The following is a 26,053-nucleotide window of genomic DNA, read 5'->3' as shown; positions in this document are numbered from 1 at the left end:
TTTTTTTTATTTGCAGATGGACACAATACCTTTATTTTATTTGTTTTTATTTTTATATGGTGCCAGTGATTGAACCCAGTGTCTCATGCATGTAGGCAAGCACTCTGCCACTGAGCTACAACCCTGGCCCCAGGATAATCATTTTGATAAATAGTGCTGGCTAGCCTCATATGGAAGAATGAAATTAGACCCCTATCTATCTCTTACCACTTAAAAAACTTAATATAAATATTTGAATGTGCTCACAAGAATACACCATGGAAAAGTAGTACCTCTGCAGCGATTCTTTGCACAAACCAAAGGACAAGATGCTACCATGAAAATACTTGTTGAGGGCCACAGCTGAGTCAGGATGATGCATGGCATCTTTGCCAGAACGGAGTGGTTGAAAGGTGATGCCAGCAAGCCACTGAGATGATGATGGTTATGTTAAGCTGTGTATTCAATTGTATGTTAGACCCCTGCTGTCCTCCTTGGCCTGCTACTTTGGAGTTCTCCTGCTACTTTGGGGATTCCTGGGGAGTTCGCGTTGGTTGGGGAAGTGCCGGAGGAGGGATTTGCGCAGGAGGGATTTCCGGATGGTGTGTGGTGTGTCCTGGGAGAAGGCCGTGTGTATGGCGTTGGAGGGAGTGCGGAAAATAAAGGAGTTCCTGTTTTGAACCTACAAGGCTGTGTGGCGGCTCGGTTATTTTGTGCCCAGCCAGACTGCGGCAATACTAAAGAAATGGAAGATGATGGAGTGGATCCAGGCAACAAGCCTCAACTTCTCCATACTCCAGAAATGAAGCACTGAAAGAACAGCTGACCAGTCAGCCACTAAGCTCTATGCCAATTTAAAGAAGCCTCTGTGGAAGCAACGGATGCACAGCATTCAGAGCAATCAGTGGCACCCCTCAGCCCTGCATCCTGTGCCCTCACACCTAATAGAAACAGCCAGCAGCTGCAGCATCTTCCAAGCGTGCAGATTTGGTCTCCTGGACTGATGAATAAGCATTAGCTGGAGAAAAAAACCCAGGAATAGAAAGTAACTCCAGTGCCCCAGCACCTCTAGGAAGATCCACAGCTGTGACTCCCAGAGTTGCCATTAATTCATTTATCATTCAAAGGTACAGACCCACAGAAGGCAATTCTAAAGATAACCCCAAACAGCCAGCAGAGAACCTTGTGCACATACACAACAGCAGTATACCCCACAAATAGGCTTATGAAGGAGCATCCCACAGCCAACCACCATCCAGTGTGCCCAGATACAAGCCCATTAACCTGTGACCTCTGCACTCAAGAGGAGACAGCACCCATCCACAAACCCAGTCAGCACCACATCAAAAAGATTTCAATACCTCTACCTTAGAATTTCCATCCCCTGCACACTCCAAAATATGCATCAGGTAGCCCACATTGGGTGTGACAGCCCAGAAACATGGACCTTCTCTTCAGAAGGGAACATAAGCCTGCACTCCAAAAAAGGAAATAACTTGGCCACTAAGTCCCAATCAGGGACTGTCTCCATTGACCCAACAGAAAATTAGTAGGTACTGAGACACACCAAAGATTGGAAAGATCCTCCCTAGAACTGTATCAGAGGTAAGCTGGTATGATCACTAACCCCAACCCAAGAAAAGTTGGAGGAAAAGTCAGGAAGTGGTTATTTTCTAAATGTCTCAAATCCTGAGAAGAATAAAATCAGGAAAACTCAATTAGAAATCTCCCCACATGGGCATGGGTTTCATAAATAATTCTAATTTTAATTTTGATATTATAGATATTACTTTTCATATTGGAATGATATTCCATGAGGAAGAAATGAAAAACAACAATGAAAATCAACAGAGGGAGGTATTACACTGAAGGAAAAACTAATCAAAGGAGAAACAAAGTCAAGTTAAATCCCCAAAATAAACAAAACTGACTAGGAATACAAATTATGTCTCAATAATAATCCTGAATGTTAATGGCTTAAACTCACTAATCAAAAGACACAGACTGGCAGATTGAATTTAAAATAAAGACCCAACAATATGCTGCCTCCAAGAGACTCATCTCATAGGAAAAGACATCCACAGACTGAAGGTAAAAGGTTGGAAAAAAACATACCACTCACATGGACTATGGAAACAAGCAGAGGTTTCCATCCTCATGTCAAATAAAATAGACTGCAAGCCAAAGTTAATCAAAAGGGATAAAGAAGGACATTTCATACTGCTTAAGGTAACCATACATCAACAAGATATAAAATTATAAACGTATATGCACCAAACAAATGAAGCATATATATTCATCAAACAAATTCTTCTCAAGTTCAAGAGTCAAATAGACACAACACAATAATTTTGGGTGACTTTAACACACCTCTTTCACCACTTGATAGGTCTTCCAAATAAAAGCTGAACAAAGAAATTCTCGAACTCAATAATACAATAAATAACTTAGACTTAACTGATATATATATATAGAATATTTCATCCGTCAATGAGCGAATGCACGTTCTTCTCAGCAACACATGGATCCTTCTCTAAAATAGACCACACATTATGACACAAAGTAAACCTTAGAAATACAAAAAAGTAGAGATACTACCCTGCATTCTATCAGATCACAATAGAATGAAATTAGAAATCAATGATGATTCATTAAAACCCTGCTTAAAAATAGCATGAGCCAAAACCCAGCTACTTGGGAGACTGAAATAGGAGAAGACAAGATTGAGGCCACCCTCATCAACTTAATGAGTCCCTGTCTCAAAATAAAAAAATAAAAGGAGTTGGGATGTAACTCAGTGGTAGGGTGCCCCTAGGTTCACTCCTCAGTTCCATAATAAATAAAATCAAAAATATATAAAATACATGAACTTTAACCACAAGAATATAATATAGCAAGTAGAATATGCTATCAATAACGCTTCATACTATATGAAGTATATTCATGAAAATATGCTAAAATTTCAATACTTATATCTAAAATAATGGATGGCTTTCATTTTTTTCTTTGGCCGTTTCTGAATAAACCAATTTTCCACAATGAATATATATTATTTCTAAAATCAGAAAAAAATTAATTAAAAAGAAAAAATGCTATTTAATGAGTAAGACATGATTAGGTCTTTGTTTCATTGTCCTTAGTATTCTACAATTGGCTACCATTAGGAAGTTTGAAAGATTCAACTTTAAATCACTTGTGGGAATATAGAGTCTCCTAGAAGAAAACAAAGATGGACTTAAATTGGCTGCCAGAGGCACCAGTAACCCCCCTGAAAATACTTAGAACCCAGAGGTAAGAGAGTACTTAGGTGGCAGACTGACTTACTACAAACTCAAATATATGACATGAGTTTGTATTAGAGATAAAAGCTTTACTTTTGATCTGCCTCCCACTGACTCCAACTACTAGCATTCATCTGGAGGTGTAGGATTCTTCTGTATGGATTCTACACATGAGTACAGCTCAAAGAGAAGATAGCTAAGGTTAAAAATACTAAAAAGAGGAACAGGGGCTGGAGTTGTGGCTCAGTGGTAGAGCACTTGCCTAGCATTTGTGAGGCTCTGGATTCAATTCTCAGCACTGCATATAAATAAATAAACTAAAGGTCCATCAACATCTAAAAAAATATAAAAAAAAAACAGGAACAGTCTCAGCTACTTAATTCTTGCCTTCACACTTCAGCATGAAGCCATAAAGTATGTTCATACTTCAATGCATAAATAGAAAAATTTAATGATATACTAGAGGATGTGAATATTAGAGATATCAATGTTTATGTCTATACTGTCTTACTTGTTTTGAAGATTGTAGTCCCAATAAACCAGGTAATTTATTCTATGTGGAGAACTTGAGAACCCTACACTAATGTGTAAATGAGGTAGATTAAAGCAAAGTTGGGAAGAGCTATTTTCAGAAAGCAAAGAGGATGTAACAGTTAAGAATTCTGAATGATTTATTATATTTGGTAAGTTTTTAATAAAATAGTGAAAAGAACATGGGATATAATTATTTGATAAAGAAAATACCTTGAATATTTATGAACATATTTAAATTATTTTTTGCTTACCTTGGAAAATTTAAAAATGGCAGTTTAGGAGTTCAGAGTGAACTGACATACTATGTACCGTGCACTCCCTTTGTACCAAAATCTTTCAGGTATGTTATGTTAATCATCTTATCAGTACAATGAGTGTACTATTATCTTATTTTTCATGACACTCATGACATGCAAGTTTGTATCGCTGGTAAATCACAGATCCAGACTGAACTCTAGGAATTCTGACTCTAAGTCAACTGCTCTTTCTATTAAAACATGGTCCTTCTCCATAAAGATACATAACTAACAGTAAGAACAAAGAAGAGGATCAGACAAAATAGGCTTACATAGCAGAGCCTTAGAAATAATTGAATGAGTTGCATGTTCTAATCAATCCCAGAAAACCTATAGCACAGATAGAAGTTCCAACAATGTAAGAGTTTAAACAATCCACGATATTCCTGTCGGGGAGGGATGCATTTTGTACTCACATGATGATGTTAATTAAAAAACAATAATTTTAAGACTAAAAAAAAAAAGGGCTAAATTCTAACTCACCCAGTACTGATTATTATCAACCCCTTTTAGGGCTCCTAGGAAGTCATTTATTTAGATGAGCATTAGGAGCCTCCTGCCAGTGATCTTTCATACTGTAAAGAACAAAGGCACTTTGTAAACATTAGGAAAACTTGGATTAAGCAAGATGACTGTTGTCATATACTGTTCAAACATTCCATGGGTTAAAATCAGAGAGTCTGGGTGAGTATGTATCCTTTTCCAACTACTATTCTTTCTTGATAAACATGCAAACATGCAGAGAAAAAGAGTGAATGCTTCATGATCAACAGTTTGCTTTCTTTCCACAAGTGATGCACAATGCTGAGAACCAATCTATGTCTGAGTATTTGGAGAGATGAATAAAATGTGGAGGACAAATAACCAAAATTACTGCTTTCTGACAGAAAGAAAAGATAGTAAGAGAAGCCCTTGATCTTTCCTGATGCCTACTTTTTTTTTATTATGCGTAGTTTTGCCCACCAAGTATCTCTGCATTTGTGTGTGTGTGTGTGTGTGAGTGTGAGAGAGAGAGAGAGAGAGAGAGAGAGAGAGAGAGAGAGAGATACTATAGGATGATTTACAGTGCCTCCTATGAGCACTGTCAAACTTGATCACATTCGTGTGTGTGTGTGTGTGTGTGTTATTTGTTCTTTTTAGATACATGACAGTAGACTCTATTTTGACATATTTATACAAACATGGAGTATATCTTATTCTAATTAGGATCCAAGTCTTGTGGATATACATGATGTTGAGATTCTAAATGGAATCCTTTTACAATAATTGAGGCTTTGTCAGGCTGTATGCTAATAGTGGGTATCTGTGTGAGATTTACTGGTTGAAATCAGAACACTAAATGTTGTATTTCTCTATATGATATAAAGCAACAAAAAGTTTCTCTCCAATTTCCTGACCATTGACTGTGTTATTTCCTACTTGGGTTTGAAATAACACTGGTGTAAAAGTTCTTGTGTCAATTCTACTATTCCCTTCCTTTAAAAATTAGGAAATAGTATATATTTTATATTTATTAAATATAGTATAGTATATATTTTATATTTATTAAAATTATTATTAAAAATTAGGAAATAGTATATATTTTATATTTATAATAATTAAATGTAGACTGATTAAGAATTATTTGGAAAATATGGAGATTAAATTGTTAATGCTCCAAGTTCCTTGTTCCAGAGAAAACTTCAATCAACACACTATAATTTTTTTTCCTTTTTAATTATTTTTGTAACTGTAGATGGACAATACTTTTATTTTATTTGTTTATTTTTATGTGGTGCTAAGGATCAAGCACTAGGCAAGCACTTTGCCAAGGAGCTGCAGCCACAGCCCCAGGGATAATTTCTTTAGGCAGCTTTTTTAAAAATAAAACTGCAGTTTTGTGTACAAAACTGCAATGATTTAGGTGCTTTTGAGACACTTCCCTTCTCAGGCAATATGTCATGAAAGTGTCCTCCATTTTTTTTAACACTTCTCTCAGACTACAGTTTGCATTGGTGATATAACATGGGACTCATGTCTTTTCACTCTTAATACCATGGCCATTATATGCCAGAATTTCACTATCTTAGAGGAAATAATATAGCAATTAATAAAGCATAATTTAATTTAAACTATGACACAATAAAATAAGTGAAAAATATTTTTTTATTTTCTCATTTGTTAGAACTTTCAATTAAAAACTCAAATAATACATTTTAATGACTTCTAAAAATATACCTCCAGCATCTCAACACTTGAAATTATATTGACTGACAGTTTGAGAGAGATGATTTTTATCATCTTAATGATTTATCATCCTAAGTCTAGATTACCAAAAGTTTGTATGAAGAATGAATACTGTGCTCTATTAAATGCTCTTGAACACCTAGTTAGATGCCAATGTATTTTACTTTTGTAACCAATTCACTTCATATATTATATTGACAAATTTTCAGAAATTAATGTGGAATTCCAAGAATTAAAAATAATAATTAACATCACTTTATTGTATAGTTGGGTGTACTTTATATTCTTTGTAAATATGTTCATAAATTGGATTGACCAACACTTTCTTGGCTCTAATACATTTGGGTAAAATTGATATTTTAATTTGATAAAATAATTTCCAATAATTTTTCACATTAAAATGTTAGATAGCATATAAATTATTTGTTTCTTAAAATCACAATACTTATTCTTTATTCAGTGCCCATTTTGAAAGTATCACATTGGAACCCTACTATATATCATAGTATAAATGGCATGGTTTGTGTTGAACAAATAAGTAAATGAAGTATGCTATGAGAGCAGGAAGCACAGGGTTGTGTGACAGCACATAGCAGAAGCATAACCCTCATAACAGGAGGTGAGAAAGTTTCCTAGAAAATATAATATCTGAATTGAAAGAAGTCCTTCCAGTTTAAGAAAACAGTACAAATGCATAAAGATAAATGACTATTGTGCTTGAGGATAACTAAAAGAATCTCAGATTGGTCATTGCAGAGCACTGGAAGTGCCACTAGTGGTTTCAGAATTTCTACCTCAAAGGGACCAAAGAATGATTGGAGGATGAGCTGTAGGTCTTTTAAGCTGTGTAGCATAGGCAGCACATTGTTTTCCTTAGACTCTATCCCTCTGTCGATGTAACTTTTATGAGGATACTGATGCAGATTATTTGAAGGCAAACCTACCCAGTAACTCCTTACTGGACACCATCATGGGAGGAGAAAAATCAGAACTGAGAGGAGGAAAGAAAACTGAGGGAGTCAAGATAGACTTTTTATGATGGGTTAACTATGTTTTTGACAACATGACTGTTTTTTCTTTCTCTTATTCATCCTTGATTTTGAAAAAAAAATATGCACAATTACCTGCAAGTTTTTTGAATAGAGCAAAAGAAAAACCATTTTTATCCCTTTTATCCAAGAACCTCACTGCTGAATACAAATGTTTAGTGTATTTTATTAAATAGTAAATAATAACCACTTTTTCTACTTTTCTTCTTTCTCTCTTCCCCATCCCCCCTCTCTTCTTCCACTAATGCCTTACAACAAATTAAAACAGCTGTCTTAACTCTTTCCTTTGTGGAATAAGTCCATGTGGCCAATAGGAAGGGAAAGGTATAGGAAGAAGGGATTATTCTCCAATATACTGATATTGGTACTATAATTTTTTTAGCCTCACCAAAAAATCACTGTCCAAGGGATACTCTCTAAAAGGAAGATAAATGTAAAGAAAAAAAAATGAAGATGAAATTATTTTTCCAGCCCTGTGTTCCCTTGTAGGAAGACAGTCTTGTTATCTGTGACCAGCCAAGCAGTAAGTCCTTCATCTACATCTTCAAACTCTTGGGATACAAATAAGACAAAAGGAAACCTATAGTTATGGGATGGATATGATCACAAATAATTTTTTTCTTTCTATTATGACAATCCAGAGAATACAACTACAACAGTGAAGGGATAAAATAATGAAAGATGAAATCCTTTATATAATAGGTTTACACTCATGTTTAAGCATCTTAAAAGTAAGTATGAAACAATTGGAACACAACTAAGTTCTAATGATATAGTTTAAAGTTATAAGTAGACAGAACTTCAAAAAATATGAATTGGGAGTAAAAAGACAGAAAAGGCCAAAACTTTGGCCAAATTATATTGCTATATTGTGTGCATGTCCAAATATGAGCAAATCTCATTATTATGTATTACTATAATGCACCAATAAAAAATGTGGAAAAAGTTAATTTGTGAAGAAAATTGAAAGAATACAAAATTCAGAGAAGAAAACAAAAGGCCAAAATTGAGATAACTGAAGTTCCTGAAGTATATACTGATTTTGAGAGGAAAGCCAAATGCTAAGAATTCCAGGTGTGTGATTGTTAGAGGCAAATAAAATGGTAAGGGTTCTCAGGCCATTATTCCTGATTATGCTAATCCTCATAATTGTGAAATTCCTTCCTATATGTGGAAAATTAAGGAGGCTATAATCCACCCTTCAGAGCTTTCTGTCATAATACTTAAGGTCAGAAATAAAACAAACTGTGATGATTCCTATATAAATGTAACACATTTTTTCTAATAGTTTCTGTTGCTTAAAATCAGTATAGGAATCTGTGACATATAGTCTGGTCTGGTGGTTAAGAGGGTTGATTCTAGAACCAAGACTAAAATATTCAATTCTAGTTTGATCATCTATTATATCTGTGGCCTTGTGATAGTTACTTCAATTTGTGTATCTTTGTTTGCTCCATATCAAATATGAGTTTTAAATGGTACTAATTATAGAGTTGCCCTGAGTTTAAGTCAGTTAATATATTCAATGAACTTACATTAGTGTAATGTGCTTACAACAAAGTGCTCAATAAATGTTAGCCAAAATCAGTTTAGTCACTTATGTAAACTTTATGGCTAAAAATAAAAATAATTTGGAAGATCCAGGGATGCTTTCCAAAGTATCAAATATAAAAAATGAAGTAATAGATATGAAATGATAGGAATATGCCTAGAAAAAAAATAAAATGTGCAACTAAAAGGTAAGTGATAGAGAAAAAAGAATGGAGAATTTAGATACTTAAAATCAACTGGAAATGTGTAAAAGTCAGGAGGAAAGGTAATGTTTTGTGACTTAAAGTGAAGGACGGTGAATTATAGGCCCTAGAAAATCTGTGCATAGTTGGGTGCAGTGGTGCACAACTGTATTCCCAACAGCACAAAAGGCTGAGGCAGAAAAGTCACAAGTTCAAAGCCATCCTCAGCAATTAGCAAGTCCCTATCCAAAATAAAAATAAAAAGTGCTGGGAAAGTGGCTCACTGGTTAAGTGCCCCTGGGTTCAATCTCTGGTATCCTCCCTTAAAAAAAGAGAGAGAGAGAAAGAAAAGAAAAAAAGAAAAGGAAAGAAAATCTGTGCATAATGGCAGCCCAGACTCTTTAGTGCCTACAAATTCCTAGAAACCACACTCCAGTGATTATCAGAATCTTAATTGATGACATGTCCCACAGATCAGAAAATATTCATGTTCATCATTTATGATTCCCAACTTAAATCCTCATTTTTTAAATAAACTTTTCCTTCTAAGAAAAACATGTAGACATAAAAATTGTCATTTTTAACAGTTATAAATATAGAAATGTATATTTAATATTGTTATATTTTATTATGTTGTATTCTTACATATAGTTTTAGATGACATGTTGAAATGGTCTACTGTTCCTGCCACCTAATGGATGTTATCTAATTTAATTCTCACACAAACCTACCAAAGAATTAATAAAATCTCCCATTCTCCTATCTGAGACTAGTAGCTTAGCTAGTTGAAACTCAAATAGTTAAGCTACTTAAAATGGATCACACTAAAGCTAAGTGGGATGGCACAAAATCCACATGGTACTTTAAATTAAAATGAGCTTTATTAGAATGGTATCATTTCAAAATATTGATAATAAGAAGATTTTTATGTGTCCAGATTTCAATGAAGATTGCCCTAAAATTATGTGTTCATCGGAAAGCTTGGCACTTCTCACCACGATTCCAAATCTCTGCTACTGTTTGCTGCTACATAGTATTACCTATCTTTCAGTGTCTCTTTCATCATTAGTAAAATTAATATACTATCCCTGCTGTTACTGATTACAGGCCATGTTCTAAAAAATCAAAATAAATAAATAATGGAAGAGAAATGATTAGATATATCTACATCAAAAATTCAGATTTCCCTGAGTCATGTCCTCATATGAACTCTGTAAATGACAAGGACACATGAAGATGGGGAATTATTCTGCAGTGACTGAATTCCTCCTAGTGGGGCTTTCTCAATACCCAGAACTACAGCATTTTCTCTTTGTGCTCTGCCTCATCATGTACAAGATTATCCTACTAGGAAACAGTCTCCTCATTATCATCACCATCCTGGATCCTCGCCTCCATACCCCTATGTACTTCTTTCTTGGAAATCTTTCATTCTTAGACATCTGTTACACATCATCATTCATTCCACCAATGCTTGTTATGTTTATGTCAGAGAGAATATCCATCTCCTTTCTTGGTTGTGCCCTACAGATGGTTATCTCCCTTGGCTTGGGCTCCACTGAATGTGTTCTCCTGGCTGTGATGGCCTATGACAGGTATGTAGCCATCTGCAACCCACTGAGGTACCCCATCATCATGAACAAGGTGTTATATATGCACTTGGCTGCGTGGTCCTGGGCTATAGGCTACATGAACTCCTTAGTGCAAACAGCCATGGCAATGGTGTTGCCTTTCTGTGGTAACAATGTTATTGATCATCTTACCTGTGAGATCCTGGCTCTTCTAAAACTAGTGTGCTCAGATATATCAATGAATGTGCTTATTATGACAGTGGCAAGTATTATTATACTGGTGGTTCCTCTGCTGTTAATTTTTGTGTCCTATATTTTCATTCTCTCTTCCATCCTAAGAATTGATTCTGCTGAGGGGAGAAAAAAAGACTTTTCTACTTGTTCAGCCCACCTGACTGTGGTAATCTTATTCTATGGGTTAGCCCTTTTTATGTACACAAAACCCAAGTCAAACAACACCAAAGTATCTGATGAAATCATTGGACTGTCCTATGGAGTGATAACCCCAATGTTGAATCCCATCATCTATAGCCTGAGGAATAAGGAAGTAAAAGAGGCTCTGAAGAAAGTTTTGAAAAGACACTTGCATCTAACAAAAATATGAAAGGCCTTGAAACATGTGATTCTCTCAATACAGGATCAGATCAGGTATATTATAGTCACAGAAAAAGTCTGCTTGTAAGGCCATACATAGGACTCCGTTCTTTTCAATCTGGAATGCTCATATAAAGCTTCTGAATATTGTCTTGTTTGCAGTCCCTGAATGTGCACAGCTCCTCTAATTAGTCCCTATACACCTTTCCATCATATGAATCTTATCCTCTCTGCCCTCTGCTATCTCGTCTCTACTATTTTTCTTTCTTCCTCATTTTTCATTCTCTCTGCTCCTGTTTCCTTCTCCTTTTGGTCCTTCTCCTCCTCCCTCCTTCATCTATTTCATCTCTCTTCCTTTCTTTTGTCCTCTCAGTCTCCTTTCTCAGTTATTTAAAGTTGAACATGTATGTCTTTTTGGTCTGTCACTCTCTTTTCGGTAAGAGTATTCTTCTTGTGATGAGTCAACAGTCCGTCCATTTGAGTTTGTGTGGTTCTGGACAGGGCTAATCCAATATTTTGGAAATAGTATAAGCAATGAACATTGGCCTAATTGATTAAAAACAAAATCTTTCCTGCTACAGTGATTCATTCAGCATTTCAAGTGAGCCAAGTCAGGCTAATCAAACTCAATCCAAGATTTCTGTCCCAATTTGAAGAAAAAGGGGAACTCTTTCTGCTAGAGTTGCTAAACAGGTTGAGTATTCATCTAGAGCCAATCACTGCCCTTATGTGGAGAAAGCCTAACTGAAAGGTAAAAGAAAAGTTGAAAGGAGTGTGGGAAAGGTTGTTTTAACTCCTTGATCAAGCTGTGTCTAAAGTCGAATTCACAAATGTTCTTTTGGTTTTATGAGTCAATAAATTACTTTTCTATAAAAAAACTAACTTTGAATTGGATTCTTAATTACATACAATCAAATTGTCCTGATTAATGTATTCCTTTGTTGCTTCTGCATTCATTTTGTGAAGCCAAAAATTGTGGGGATAGATTCTTGAAGTAGTCCCAAGTTCTCCAGCACTCAGGGGTTCTCTTTTTTCTTTCATTAAATGAATTATAATCATATAATTTCTGTTTTACATGAAGGTAAATACACTAATCACCCCCCACCAATAATTTCTAAACAGTGTTTACATTTTCCTACATTCTGGTTTTCAGTTTTGCCCCAGACTATTATTCTAAACTTTACTACCATTCCTTGGGTAATCTTATGTGCTTCTTAGTTTTGAAACTCTCAGCAGTACATTTTGCCCATAAACAATAGACGAAATATTCCTAAATAACTATAATAAAGGTCATTATATTTAACATCCTTCTATAGGCTAAAAAAATTGTCATGCAATTAAAAATACACATTCTTCATACCATTACCCATACACAACTATCTCTTACAATAGACTCTGAATTTCCTCAAGGAAAGATATAAAACTAATCTTTATTTTAGAAACCTTGGTATCCAGAAACAAAAGAATTTATTATAAAGTGTGTGACTACCTTTCTTATGCTATAAATAAATAAGGATATCTGCCATTGCCTAATTAATCCCTACAATTGCCATTCACTCCCACTAAAATTGCCCTCTCTATAATCTACCTATAAAATCTCAAACTACCTCTCAAAAAGGTCTCCTCTTATTTAAAGCCTTTTTAAAAATCCTAGCACAATTCTTACCTTTTATTCCTCTAAGTTAAATTTCCATAGCAAACTATTTAGGTTTTGGAATATTTATTATTTTAAGATTTATGTTCTCTTGACAATAAACTTGCTATTGATTGAATTTTTTTTAGAATTTTACTTATTTATTTATTTGTTTATTTATTTATTTATTTATATTTAATTGATTTTATTTTTTAAATATATGACAGTGGAATACAAAAAAAGTCTATGACTTATCTGGTATTGTAATGCCACAATTATTAACAAAGTGGGCTTCAATTAATACATTAACTGTGTCATTGTATAGTGCCTTCTTGTATGAAGATTATTCACTTAACATAATTTCATTTTCATAGAATATGGGAAGCATGACTGTGATAATATAACACATACAACTATAGCAAAAATCCTGGTTAAATTAACATGCCCTGTTTTATGTATAGTTTTTTGTTTGTTTGTTTTGTTTGTTTTTTTAATTCTGGGCATCAAAAGATTGACTGTTAACAGGTTGGCATAGTTTTACTAATGCAGGTACACATGGAAATAATCACTAATAATAATAATAATCACTAATTTACTGAGCTTATAGCTTGAAAATAGCCAACAGGAAAAAAAGATATTAAAATGAAGAACAATGAGTCCTATATGTGTACTCCAGCCCTGATATCTAGCATAATAGGTACTTTAAATATAACCAGTCCAAAACAGAAGCTTTGACTTTCCTATCCTCAAACTACTTCCTAAGTCTTGCTCATCTCAGGAAGTACAGCACCACACAGGAATGCCCATCCAACTCACCAGCACAATTTATATTTAACTATCAGCTTCATGGTCAGGAATGGTGGGAAAGAAGAAGCATGTTTATTTCAGGCTAATATGGTAAATCCTATTTCCTTTTGTAATTAATGTTATGTACGCCAACCTTTAGATAGGCATATGACCCAGGTCTCGAAAATTAGACTGAGAGTGAATGAGACAGACTTTCTGGGAATGCTTCTTGCCCTTAAGAAGAGTAATAGGCAGGGACCTGATCTATGTTCCTGACTTTTATAGTATGACGATTTGATTTCTGTCACTGCCAGCACAGTAGCAATAACCAAGAAAAATGGGAATAGCATGGATGGTGGAAGGAGACCCTCATCATTATGCAAAATACATGTATGAAGATGTGAATTTGGTGTCAACATACCTTATATACAATCAGAGACATGATAAATTGTGGTATAAAGGTGTATTAAGAATTGTAATGCAAAATAATAATAATAAATAAATAAATAAATATCAAAAAATAAAGGAAAAAAACCTGGAAAACCCTTGGGTCCTTGATAACCTCTCTAAGTCTTGAATCTATTAAGTTCTTGTTAAGTGAGTTAATAAATACTTTACTTTATAATACACTTTGAGGTTGCATTTTCCCTAAGTTGCATCCAAGGAAACTTTTCTGACATGAAAAACTTGTCACTGAGCCTATTCTATCTCAAATATTTCCTGATTCTCATGACCGATAAGGTAATAATTTCTTACTTTAAGTCACTAATTTTTTCTTTGCACATATGCTCTATTTTAATCTTGAATAGTTATGATGTTATTTTATTAACAGTGTCTACTTTTATTTTCAGAAGTGCTACATATAGAGGAAATATTTTAAATCTCCAAATCTACTATGACTTTTCTAATAGTTTCATTTAGATTGTCTCCTGCTTATTGATGATTCCACACTAATCTTTATGACAAGGACTTCTGTTTATCATTTTGCATATCCATACAACAATGACTATTTTGCATCAAAATTGAGCAAAGGGTACCACATAGGTACAATTTCCTTTTAATTTTAAAGGCAAACAGAGGTGAAAAAATGGAAATGAGAAACACGTATGATGCCACTAAACTGTAATTGATTGCTTCTCTTTCAAATTATGTGTTCTATCCTCTCATTTGATATTGAATTTACTTTAAACGAGCTAAAGTCCTTGAGAACAACTGTTCTAAATAAGGCCTACATGATTACATAGGTGTCAAAAGACTACAAGAGGAACATAATTAAAATATTAAAATCTGGAGTTAGTACAGCGTGGGCAGGGTTAAGGAAGTTGAAATAGGATAAGTAGAGGAAGAGGACGCTACCAGGGAGCCATGGCAGGAGTTTGTTGTTCATTCCCTGGAGGATACATGTCCACAGCTTTGGTTGTTACACACTTATATCTATTTCACACAACCAAGAAAAAAATGTATTGCACACTCACTCCATTTTCTATTCTATATAAAGGGCATTACAAAATTTATGATAATTGGAATTAGATTTTATTAACACAGAATAAGAATAATGCCCTCCAACCTTGTAATCATCTTAATGCTGAAGACAAGAAGAAAGTACCAAGAAATTCAAGAGGAACCTGTATAATTTCTACTCATCCAATACACAGGTTTTCTTCCTCTCTATATTCCATTTGAAAATGACAGGTTTCATTAAACACCTGCTTTAAAAATAACATGAGTCTGGGGCTGGGGATGTGGCTCAGCACAAGAGCGCTCACCTAGCATGTGAGAGGCACTGGGTTCGATATTCAGCACCACATAAAAGTAAATAAATAAAATAAAGGTATTGTATCTGGCTACAGCTAAAAAAATAAGATTACTCAAATCCCAGCTTTTGGGGAGACTGAAGTAACAGATTCACAATTTTGAGGCCACCCTCTGCAACTTAGTGAGACCCTGTCTCAAAATAAAAAATAAAAGGGGCTGGCATGTAGCTCAGTGGTTTCCCTAGGCTCAATTCTCAGTACCATAAATAAATGGAATGAGAAAACTTATAAAAAGAACTTTAAACAGAAGGTTATAAAATAGCAAATATTTAAGGTAAGGAGTATAATTGATAGCATGCTATCAATTATACTCCATACCTTATAAAGTATATTCATGAAAATATGCTAAAATTTCAGTACTTATATCTAAAATTATAAATGACTTTCCTTTCCTTCTTGGCTTTTTCTGAATAAATCAATTTTCCACAATAAATTTATATTATATCTAAAATCAGAGAAAATTAATTCAAAGAAGAAAACAATGCTATTTAATGAGGAAGACATGATTAGGTCTTTGAGACATTATCTTTAGTATTCTACAATTTGTTACCATTAGGAAGATTTAAATTCAACTTTAAATCACTTGTGGGATTATAGAGTCTCTTAGAAGAAACCAAAGATGGACTTAAATTGGCTGCCAGAAGCACCAATAGGCCCACTGGAAATAGTAGGAACCCAGAGGTTAGAGAGTACCTAGGTGGCAGATTGACTTACTACAAACTCCAATTTATGACATGAGATTGTATTAGACATAAAAGCTTTACTCTGATCTGCCTCCCACTGACTCCAACTACTAGCATTATTCAAGAGCTGTAGGATCCTGATGTATGGGTTCTATGGTATTATTAAGCTCAAAGAGAAGATAAATAAGTTTAAAACTAATATGAAGAGGAACAATCATAGCTACTTAATTCTTGAATTTATACTTCAGCATGAAGCCATGAAGTATCTTCATACTTCAATATATAAATATAAAAATTTAATGATGTACTAGAAGAAGTGAATATTAGTGATATCCATGCTTATGTCTACAATGTCGTATTTGTTTTGAAGATTGTAGTCCCAATAAACCAGGTAATTTATTCTATGTGGAGAATTTGAAAATCCTACACTAATATTTAAATGAGGTAAATTACAGCAGAGTTGGGAAGAGCTATTTTCAGAAAGCAAAAAGGATGTAGCAGTTAAGAATTCTGAATGATTTATTGTATTTGGTAAGTTTTTAATAAAATAGTGAAAAGAATATGGGATATGTTTATTTGATGAAGGAAATACCTTGAATATTTATGAACATCATTTTAAATTATTTTCTGCTTACCTTGGAAAATTAAAATATGGCAGTTTAGGAGTTCAGAGTGAACTGACATACTTTCTACTGCGCACTCCCTTTGTGCCAAAATCTTTCAGGTATGTTATGCTAATCATCTTAACACTCCAATGAGGGTATGATTAACCAATTTTTCATGACGCTCATGACACACAAGTTTGTATAGCTGGTAAATCACAGACCCAGACTGAACTCTAGGAATCCTGACTCTAAGTTAACTGCTCTTTCCATTAAAACATGGTCCTTCTCCATAAAGATACATAACTAACAATAAGAACAAAAAAGAAGATCAGACAAAATAGGCTTACATGGCAGAGCCTTAGAAATAATTGAGTGTGTTGCATGTGCTAATCAATCCCAGAGAGCCTATGGCACAAATAGAAGTTCCTATAGGTAAGAGTTTAAAGCTTCCTCTGTATTCCGGTATGGGAGGGATGCATTTTGTACTCACATAATGATGGTAATTTTAAAAAAGAATTAAAAAAAAACAGAATAATTTTTAAGACTGTGTAAAAAAAGAAAAAAGAGGGCTTAATTCTAACTCATCCACTACTGTTTATTAACAACTCCTTTGGGGGCTTCTAGGAAGTAATTTATTTAGATAAGCATTAGAGGCCTCATGCCAGTGAGTGAACTTTCATGCTGTGGAGAACAAAGGCACTTTGTAAACATTAGGAAAACCTGGAGGAAGGGAGATGATTGTTGTCATATACTGCTCAAACATTCCATGGGTTAAAATCAGAGAATTTGGGTGAATAACATACTTTACAACTTAATACTCTTTCTTTTTGATAAACATGCAGAGAAAAAGAGTGAATGCTTCATGATCAGCAGTTTGACTTCTTTCTTTCCACAAGTGATGCACAATGGTGAGGACCAATCTATGACTGAGTATTTGGAGAGATGAATAAAATGTGGAGGACCAGGAATCAAAATTATACAGTTTTCTGACAGAAAAAAAAGAGAGGTAAAGAAGCCCCTGATCTTTCCTCATGCTTCCTTTTGTCTACCAAGTAACTCTGTTTCTGTGTGTGTGTGTGTATATGTGTGTGCGTGTGTGTGTGTGTGAGAGAGAGACAGAGAGATTACAACATGATTTACAATGACTCCTATATACAGTGTCAAACTTGATCACATTCATGTGAGTGTTATTTGTTCTTTTTAGTTATACATGACAATAGACTCCATTTGAACAGCTTTATACAAACATGAAGTATATCTTATTCTAATTAGGATCCCAGTCTTGTGGATGTACACAATGTTGAGATTCTAAATGGTGGATTATGGAATTCTTTTACAATAACTGAGACTGCATCAGGCTGTTTGCTAATAGTGAGTATCTGTGTGAGATGTACTGGATGAAATCAGAACACTAAATGGCATTGTAGTCATCTAAATAATATAAAGCAACAAAAGTTTCCTTCAAATTTCCTGCCCAATGACAGTTTTATTTTCTGCTTGGGTTTGAAAGAAAACTGGTGTGAAAGTTGTAGATGTCCATTCTACTATTCTCTTCCTTTAAAAATTAGGAAATAGTATATTTTATATTTACAATGATAAAATATAGTCCAATTAAAAACTATTTGGAAAATATGGAGAAGATTAAATTGTTAATGCTTCAAGTCTCACATTCCAGGGAAAACCTCAATAAACACAGTGTAATTCCTTTTGGCAGTTTTTTTACAAAACTGCAATCATTTATGTAGTTTTGGGAAACTTCTTTTCTCTGGAAATATGCCATGAGCATTATCCTCCATTGTTTTTAACACTTCTCTAAGACTACAATTTGCACTGGTAATATTACATGTGACTTTATGTCTTTTCACTTGTTACACCATGGCCATCATATGCCAGAATTTCAGTATCTTAGAGGAAATAATATAGCAATTACTAAAGTATAATTTAACTTGAAATAAGAGACTGTGTGCAATGTCATTTATTTTTATATTCTGATCCAGTTGTTGTAACTGTCCATTAAAATGTCAAATAATAATAATGCATTTTAATGGCTTTTAGGAAAATACTTCCAGCATCTCAACACTTGAAATTATATTGATCAACACTTTGAGAGAGATGATTTTATCATCTTAATAATTTATCTTCCTCAGTCTAGTTTCCCAAAAGTTTGTACCAAGAATGAATCCTGTATTCTATCAAATGCTCTTGCACATAGAGTTAGATGGCAGTGAATCTTATTTTTGTAACTAATTCACTTCATATATTATCTTGACAATCTTTCAGGCATTAATGTGGAATTCCAAGCATTAATAAAAAATAAGTAATTTCACTTTATTGTGTAGTTGGATGTACCTTGTATGCTTTGCATATACAGTCATAAATTGGATTGAACAGAACTTTATTGGCACTCACACATTTGGGTAAAAATGATATTTTAATTTCATAAAATAATTTGTAACAATTTTTCACATTAAAGTGTTAGATAGCATATAAATTATTTGTTTCTTAAAATCCCTATAGTTATTCTGCATCCAGTGTCCATTTGGAAAGTCTCACATTGGAGCCCTGCTATATATCACAATATAAATGGCATAGTTTGTGTTGAATAAATAAGTAAATGAAGTATGCTATGAAAGTAGGAAGCACAGGGTTGTGTGACATAGCAGGAGCATCACCCTCCCAATAGAAGGTGACAAAGTTTCCTAGAAAAAAACAACATCTGAATTGAAAGAAGTCCTTCCAGTTTAAGAAAACAGCATGTACAAAGGCAAAAAGAAAAAAGATTTTAGTGTTTCAGGATGACTAAAAGATACTCAGCATGGTCATTGCAGAGCATTGGAAGTGTCACTAGTGGTTTCAGAATTTCTACTTCAAAGGGACCAAAGAATGATTGCATGATTGGCTGGAGTCTTTTAAGCTGAGTTGCATAGGCAGCACATAGTTTTCCTCAGACTGTATTCCTCTGTTGGTATGGCTTTTATGAGGATGCTGATGAGGAATATTCCAGGGCAAACCCACCCAGTAACTCCTTACTGCACACCAAAATGGGAAGAGAAATATCAGAAATGAGAGGAGGAATGAAAACTGAGGGAGACCAGATAGACTTTTTGTAATGGGTTAACTATATTTATGGCAACATGACTTTTTTTCTTTCTCTTAAAATCCTCCTTAATTATGAAAAGATATACACCTTCCCTGAAAGATTTTGAACAGAGAAAAAGGAAACTACGTTTTCTTCGTGCCTATTTTTCCAAGAACCCTACTCTAGAATACAAATGTTTAGTGAACTTTATCTAACTACTTTATTTAACTTTATTTGACTACTTTTCCTTCTTTTCTTCTTCTTCTCTTCCCTGCCCTCCCTCTCTTCTCCACAAATGTGGAGAATTAATTAAAACTGCTATCTTAACTCTTTCCTTTGTGGAATAAGTCCCTGTGGCCAATGTGCCTAGACAGGAAAGGAAAGATAGGAAGAAGGGAATAGTTTTCAATATGCTGATACTGGTTCTATCATTTTTTTAGCCTTATCAAAAATCACTGTCCAAGGGATACTCTCCAACAGGAAGACAAATGTAAAGGGGAAAAAAAATGAAGATTAAATTATTTTTCCATCCTGTCTTGATCCTGATAGGAAGAAAGTCCTGTCATCTTGTGACCCCCCCAAGTAGTAAGTCCTTCATCTATATCTTCAAGCTCTTGGGATATAAACAAGCCAAAAAAAACTATAGTTATGGGATATATATGATTCAAAATGAATATTTGCATTCTATCACCATAACTCAGAGAACACAAGCTACAACAGTGAAGAAATAAAAGAATAAAAGATGAAATCCTTTATATAATATATTTACATTCATGTTTAAGCATCTTAAAAGTATGAAATAATTGGAACACAACTAAGTTTCTAATTATATAGTTTGAAGTTATAAGTAGACAGAACTTCAGAAAATATGAGTTGGGAGGAAAAGGGTAGAAAAGGCCAAACTTTGGCCAAATTATATTGCTATATTGTGTGCATGTCCAAATATCAACAAATCTCATCATTATGTATGACTATGATGCACCTATAAAAAATGTGAAAAAAGAAAAAATGTTAATTTTTGAAGCATAACTCGAAAGGATAGAAAATTCAGAGAAGAAAACAAAAGGCCAAAATTAAGGTAACTGAATTTCCGGAAGTGTTTACTGATTTTGAGAGGAAAGCCAAATGCTAAGAATTCCAGGTGTGTGTTTGCCAGAGGCAAATAAAATGATAAGGGTTCTCAGGCCATTAATCCTGATTATGCTAATCCTCATAATTGTGAGATTCCTTCCTACATGTGGAAAATTAAGGATGGTATGACCCAGGCTTCAGAGCTTTCTGTCATAACACTTAAGGTCAGAAATTTAAAAAAAAAATGTCTTGATTCCTATATAAGTGTAACACATTTTTCTAATAGTTTTCTGTTACTTAAAATCAGTATAGAAATCTGTGACATATAGTCTGCTCTGGTGGTTAAGAGGGCTGACTCTAGAACCATGACTAAAATACTCAATTCTAGTTTGATCATCTATTATATCATGACCTTGTGAAAGTTATTTCAATTTTTGTGTCTTTGTTTGTTCCACATAAAATGGGAGTTTAAAGTGATATTTGTATTACAGAGTTGCCCTGAAGTTTAAATCAGTTAACACATTCAATGAGTTACATTAATCTAATATACTTACAGCAAACTCAATATAAAATAACCAGTATTAGTTTAGTCATTTACAGAAGCTTCGTGGCCAAAAAATAAAAAAACAGGAAGATCCATGGATGCATTACAAAGCATCAAATATAATAAATGAAATAATAGATATATTAATATTATTTTGTGCAATGATAGGAATATGCCTAGAAAACATAAAATATACACCTAAAGGAAAAGTGGTAGAGAAAAAGGAATGGAGAATTTAGATTGACTGGAAATGTATACAAGTAAGGAGGAAAGGTAATGTTTGGTGATTTAAATTGAAGGATAGAATTATAGGCCCTAAAAATCTGTGCATGGTTGTGTGCGGTGATTCACACCTGTAATCCCAGCAGCTCAGGAGGCTGAGGCAGTAAAGTCACAAGTTCAAGACCAGCTTCAGCAATTAGCAAGTCCCTGTCCAATCAATCAATCAATCAATCAATCAATAAAAATTGCTGGGCATGTGGCTCAGTGGTTAAGTGCCCCTGGGTTCAATCTCTGGTATGTGCACCCCACAAAAAGGAAAACAAAATCTCCGCATAATGGCAGCACAGATCCCTTTGTGCCAGCTAGTTGTTAGAAATCAAACTCCAATGAATCTTAGAATATTAACTGATTACATGTCCCACAGATCAGGAAATATTCATTTTCATCAATGACATTTCCCAACTTCAATCCACATTTTTTAAAAAATCAACTTTTCCTTCTAAGCCAATCAAGGACATTTTAAAATTGTAGTTTATTACAGTTACAAATAAGAATTATATATTTATTTTGTTATATTTAATTATATATTTTATTATAATTTATTCTCACATAGTTTTAGATGACATGTTGAAGCTGTCTATTGTACTTTCCACCTAATAGATGTTATCTAATATAATTCTCACAAAAAATACCAAATAATTAATAACATCCTCCATTTTACAGGCTGAGGTTAGTAGCTGAGCTAGTTGAAACTCAAAATAGTTAGGTAACTTACAACGGATCATACTGAAGATAAGTAGCATGGCACTAAATCTACATGGTACTTTAATTTTGAATGAGCTTTATTAGAATAGTTTTATTTCAAAACATTCATTAATAAAGAGATTTTAAGGTATACAAATGTGAATGCAGTTTGTCTTAAATTTATACATAATAAAAGGCCTGGCATTTCTCAGCACAATTCCAAGTCTCTGTTGCTATTTGACGCTAGGTAGTATTACCTATCTTTCAGTGTCTCTTTCATCATAAGTAAAATTAATATACTATCCCTGCTGTTACTGATTCCAGGACATGTTCTAAAACATCAAAATAAATAAATAATGGAAGTGAAATGATTAGATATAATACATGAAAAGTTCAGATTCCCCTGAGTCACCTCCTGATATGAACCCTGTAGATGACAAGGACACATGAAGATGGGGAATTATTCTTCAGTGACTGAATTCTTTCTGGTGGGGCTTTCTCAATACCCAGAACTACAGCATTTTCTCTTTGTGCTCTGCCTCATCATGTACAAGATTATCCTACTAGGAAACAGTCTCCTCATTATCATCACCATCCTGGATCCTCGCCTCCATACTCCCATGTACTTCTTTCTTGGAAATCTTTCATTCTTAGACATCTGTTACACATCATCATCCATTCCCTCAGTGCTTATTATATTTATGTCAGAGAGAATATCCATCTCCTTTCTTAGCTGTACTCTACAGATGTTTTTCACCCTTGGCTTGGGCTCCACAGAATGTGTCCTTCTGGCTGTGATGGCCTATGACAGGTATGTAGCCATCTGCAACCCACTGAGGTACCCCATCATCATGAACAAGGTGTTATACATGCACTTGGCGGCATGGTCCTGGGTCATAGGCTGCATGAATTCCTTAGTGCAAACAGTCATGGCAATGGTGTTGCCTTTCTGTGGTAACAATGTTATTGATCATCTTACCTGTGAGATCCTGGCTCTTCTAAAACTTGTGTGCTCAGATATATCAATGAATGTGCTTATTCTGACAGTGGCAAGTGTTGTTTTATTGGTAATTCCTCTGCTGTTAATTTTTGTATCCTATATTTTCATTCTCTCTTCCATCCTAAAAATTAATTTTGCTGAGGGGAGAAAAAAAGCCTTTTCTACCTGTTCAGCCCACCTGATTGTGGTGATCTTATTCTATGGGATAGCCCTTTTTATGTACACAAAGCCCAAGTCAAACAACACCAAAGTATCTGATGAAATCATTGTACTGTCTTATGGAGTGATAACCCCAATGTTGAATCCCATCATCTATAGCCTGAGGAATAAGGAAGTAAAAGCGGCTGTGAAGAAAATTTCAAACGGATACTTGCATCTAACAAAAGTATGAAAGGCCATGAAACATGATTCTCTCAACACAGGATCAGATCAGGTGTTTTATAGTCACAGAAAAAGTCTGCTTGTAAGGCCATACATGGGACTCCATTCTTTTCAACATGGAATGCTCATATAAAGCTTCTGAATATTGTCTTGTTTGCAGTCTCTGTGTGTGCACAGCTCCTCTAATTAGTCTCTAAACATCTTTCCATCATATGCATCTTATTCTCTCTGCCCTCTGCTATCTCCTCTATTTTTCTTTCTTCCTCATTTTTTACTCCTTCTTCTCCCCTGTCTCTTTCTCCTCTTTGTCCTTCCCCTCAACTCTCCTTCATCTATTTCATTTCTCTTCCTTCCTTTTGTACTCTCAGTCTCATTTCTCTGTCATTTTAAATTGAACATGTATTGATTTATTTTTGTCTGGAATCCACTCTTCTGTTAAAAGTATCCTTCTTTTGATGAATCCACAGTCCATCCACTTGAGTTTGTATAGTTCTGGATAGAGCTGATCCAATCCTTTGGAAATAGTATAAGCACTTAACATTGGCCTAAGTGATTAAAAACAAAATCCTTCCTGCCACAGTGATTGATTTAACATTTCAAGTGAGCCAAGTCAGGCTAATCAAACTCAATCTGTACTGTCCCTGTATGAGAAAAAAGGGGAACACTTCCTGCTAGAGTTGCTAAGTAGGTAGAGTATTCATCTGGAGGTAATCTTTGCCCATACATGGAGAAAGTCTAAATGAAAGAAAAAACAAGGGTTGTGTGAGGGAGGGGAGGGGATGTCTGATGCAGTGATTTTAGCTTCTTGATTAAGCTGTGTCTAAAGTCAAATTCCCAAGCATTTTTTGGTTATATGAGTTATATTATTTATATACGCTTATATTAGTCAATTAGTTAATTGAATAATTACACTCAATAAAAATAATTTCTTTAAAAACTAACGTTGAATTGGACTCTTAATTACATACAATCAAATAGTCCTAACTAATGTATTCCTTTGTCACCTCTCCATTCTTATTTTAAGGCAAAAAAATTGTGGGGATATGTTATTTATGTAGCCCCAAGTTTTCCAGAACTCAGGGATCCTTATTTTCCTTTCTTTAATTAAATTATGATCATATAATTTCTGTTCTGAATGTAAGTAAATACTCTAGTCAACTCCCCAATGAAAGACTTTTATTTATTTATTTATTTATTTATTTATTCATTTATTTATATATGACAGCGAAATGCATTATAATTCTTATTACACATATAGAGCACAGTTTTTCATATCTCTGGTTGTATATAAAGTATATTTACACCAATTCATGTCTTCATACATGTACTTTGGATAATAATGACTATCACATTCTACCATCATTTCTCATCCCATACCCTCACCCTTCCCCTCCATACCTCTGCCATATCTAGAGTTCATCTATTCCTCCCATGGTCCTTCTCCCTATTCCACTATGAATCAGCCTCCTTATATCAGAGAAAACATTCAGCATTTGGCTTTTTGGGATTGGCTAACTTAACATTATCTTCTCTAGCTCCATCCATTTTCCTGCAAATGCCATGATTTTATTCTCTTTTATTGCTGAGTAATATTCCATTGTGTATATATGCCACATTTTTAATCCATTCATTTATAAAAGGGCATCTAAGTTGGTTCTACAGTTTATCTATTGTGAATTGTGCTGCTATAAACATTGATATAGCTGTTTCCCTGTAGTCTTCTCAGCAAAAGAAACAAACTGTGAGGTGAACAGAGAGCCTACATTTTGGGGGGCAAATCTTTACCCCTCACACATCAGATAGAGCACTAATCTATAGGGTATATAAAGAACTCAAAAAGTTAAACACCAAATAAACAAATAACCCAATAAATAAATGGGCTAAGGACCTTCTCAGATGATGATATACAATCAATCGACAAATATATGAAAAAATGTTCACAATTGCTAGCAATTTGAGAAATGCAAATCAAAACCACTCTAAGATTTCATCTCACTCCAGTCAGAATGGCAGCTATTATGAATACAAACAACAATAAGTGTTGGTGAGGATGTGGGGGGAAAGGCACACTCATACACTGCTGTTGGGACTGCAAATTGGTGCAGCCAGAATAGAGATTTCTCCCCAATAATTTCTAAGCAGTGTTTACGTTTTCTAACATTCTGGTTTTCATTTTTGCCCCAGACTATCATTCTAAACTTTACTACCATTCCTTGGGTAATCTTAAA

General features: G+C 34.3%; 2 protein-coding genes across 2 annotated transcripts; both read left to right on the top strand.

The window, feature by feature from the left end:
* The first annotated feature begins 9,354 nt into the window (after nt 1–9,354).
* LOC107147889 (olfactory receptor 13D1-like) lies at nt 9,355–14,488 on the top strand. The gene has a single exon (XM_048783281.1). The coding sequence runs from the start codon at nt 10,329–10,331 to the stop codon at nt 11,271–11,273; it is 945 nt and encodes a 314-aa protein (XP_048639238.1). The 5' UTR covers nt 9,355–10,328; the 3' UTR covers nt 11,274–14,488.
* Nucleotides 14,489–17,839: 3,351 nt separating this feature from the next.
* LOC107147888 (olfactory receptor 13D1-like) lies at nt 17,840–25,347 on the top strand. Its single transcript, XM_048783280.1, has one exon. The coding sequence runs from the start codon at nt 22,891–22,893 to the stop codon at nt 23,833–23,835; it is 945 nt and encodes a 314-aa protein (XP_048639237.1). The 5' UTR covers nt 17,840–22,890; the 3' UTR covers nt 23,836–25,347.
* Nucleotides 25,348–26,053: the final 706 nt, after the last annotated feature.

The sequence above is a fragment of the Marmota marmota genome, unplaced genomic scaffold (assembly GCF_001458135.2).
Source record: "Marmota marmota marmota unplaced genomic scaffold, marMar, whole genome shotgun sequence".
In the NCBI taxonomy this organism is placed as follows: domain Eukaryota; kingdom Metazoa; phylum Chordata; class Mammalia; order Rodentia; family Sciuridae; genus Marmota; species Marmota marmota.
Note: the sequence above shows the minus strand (reverse complement) of the source record. Positions and strands in the feature narration are given on the sequence as shown.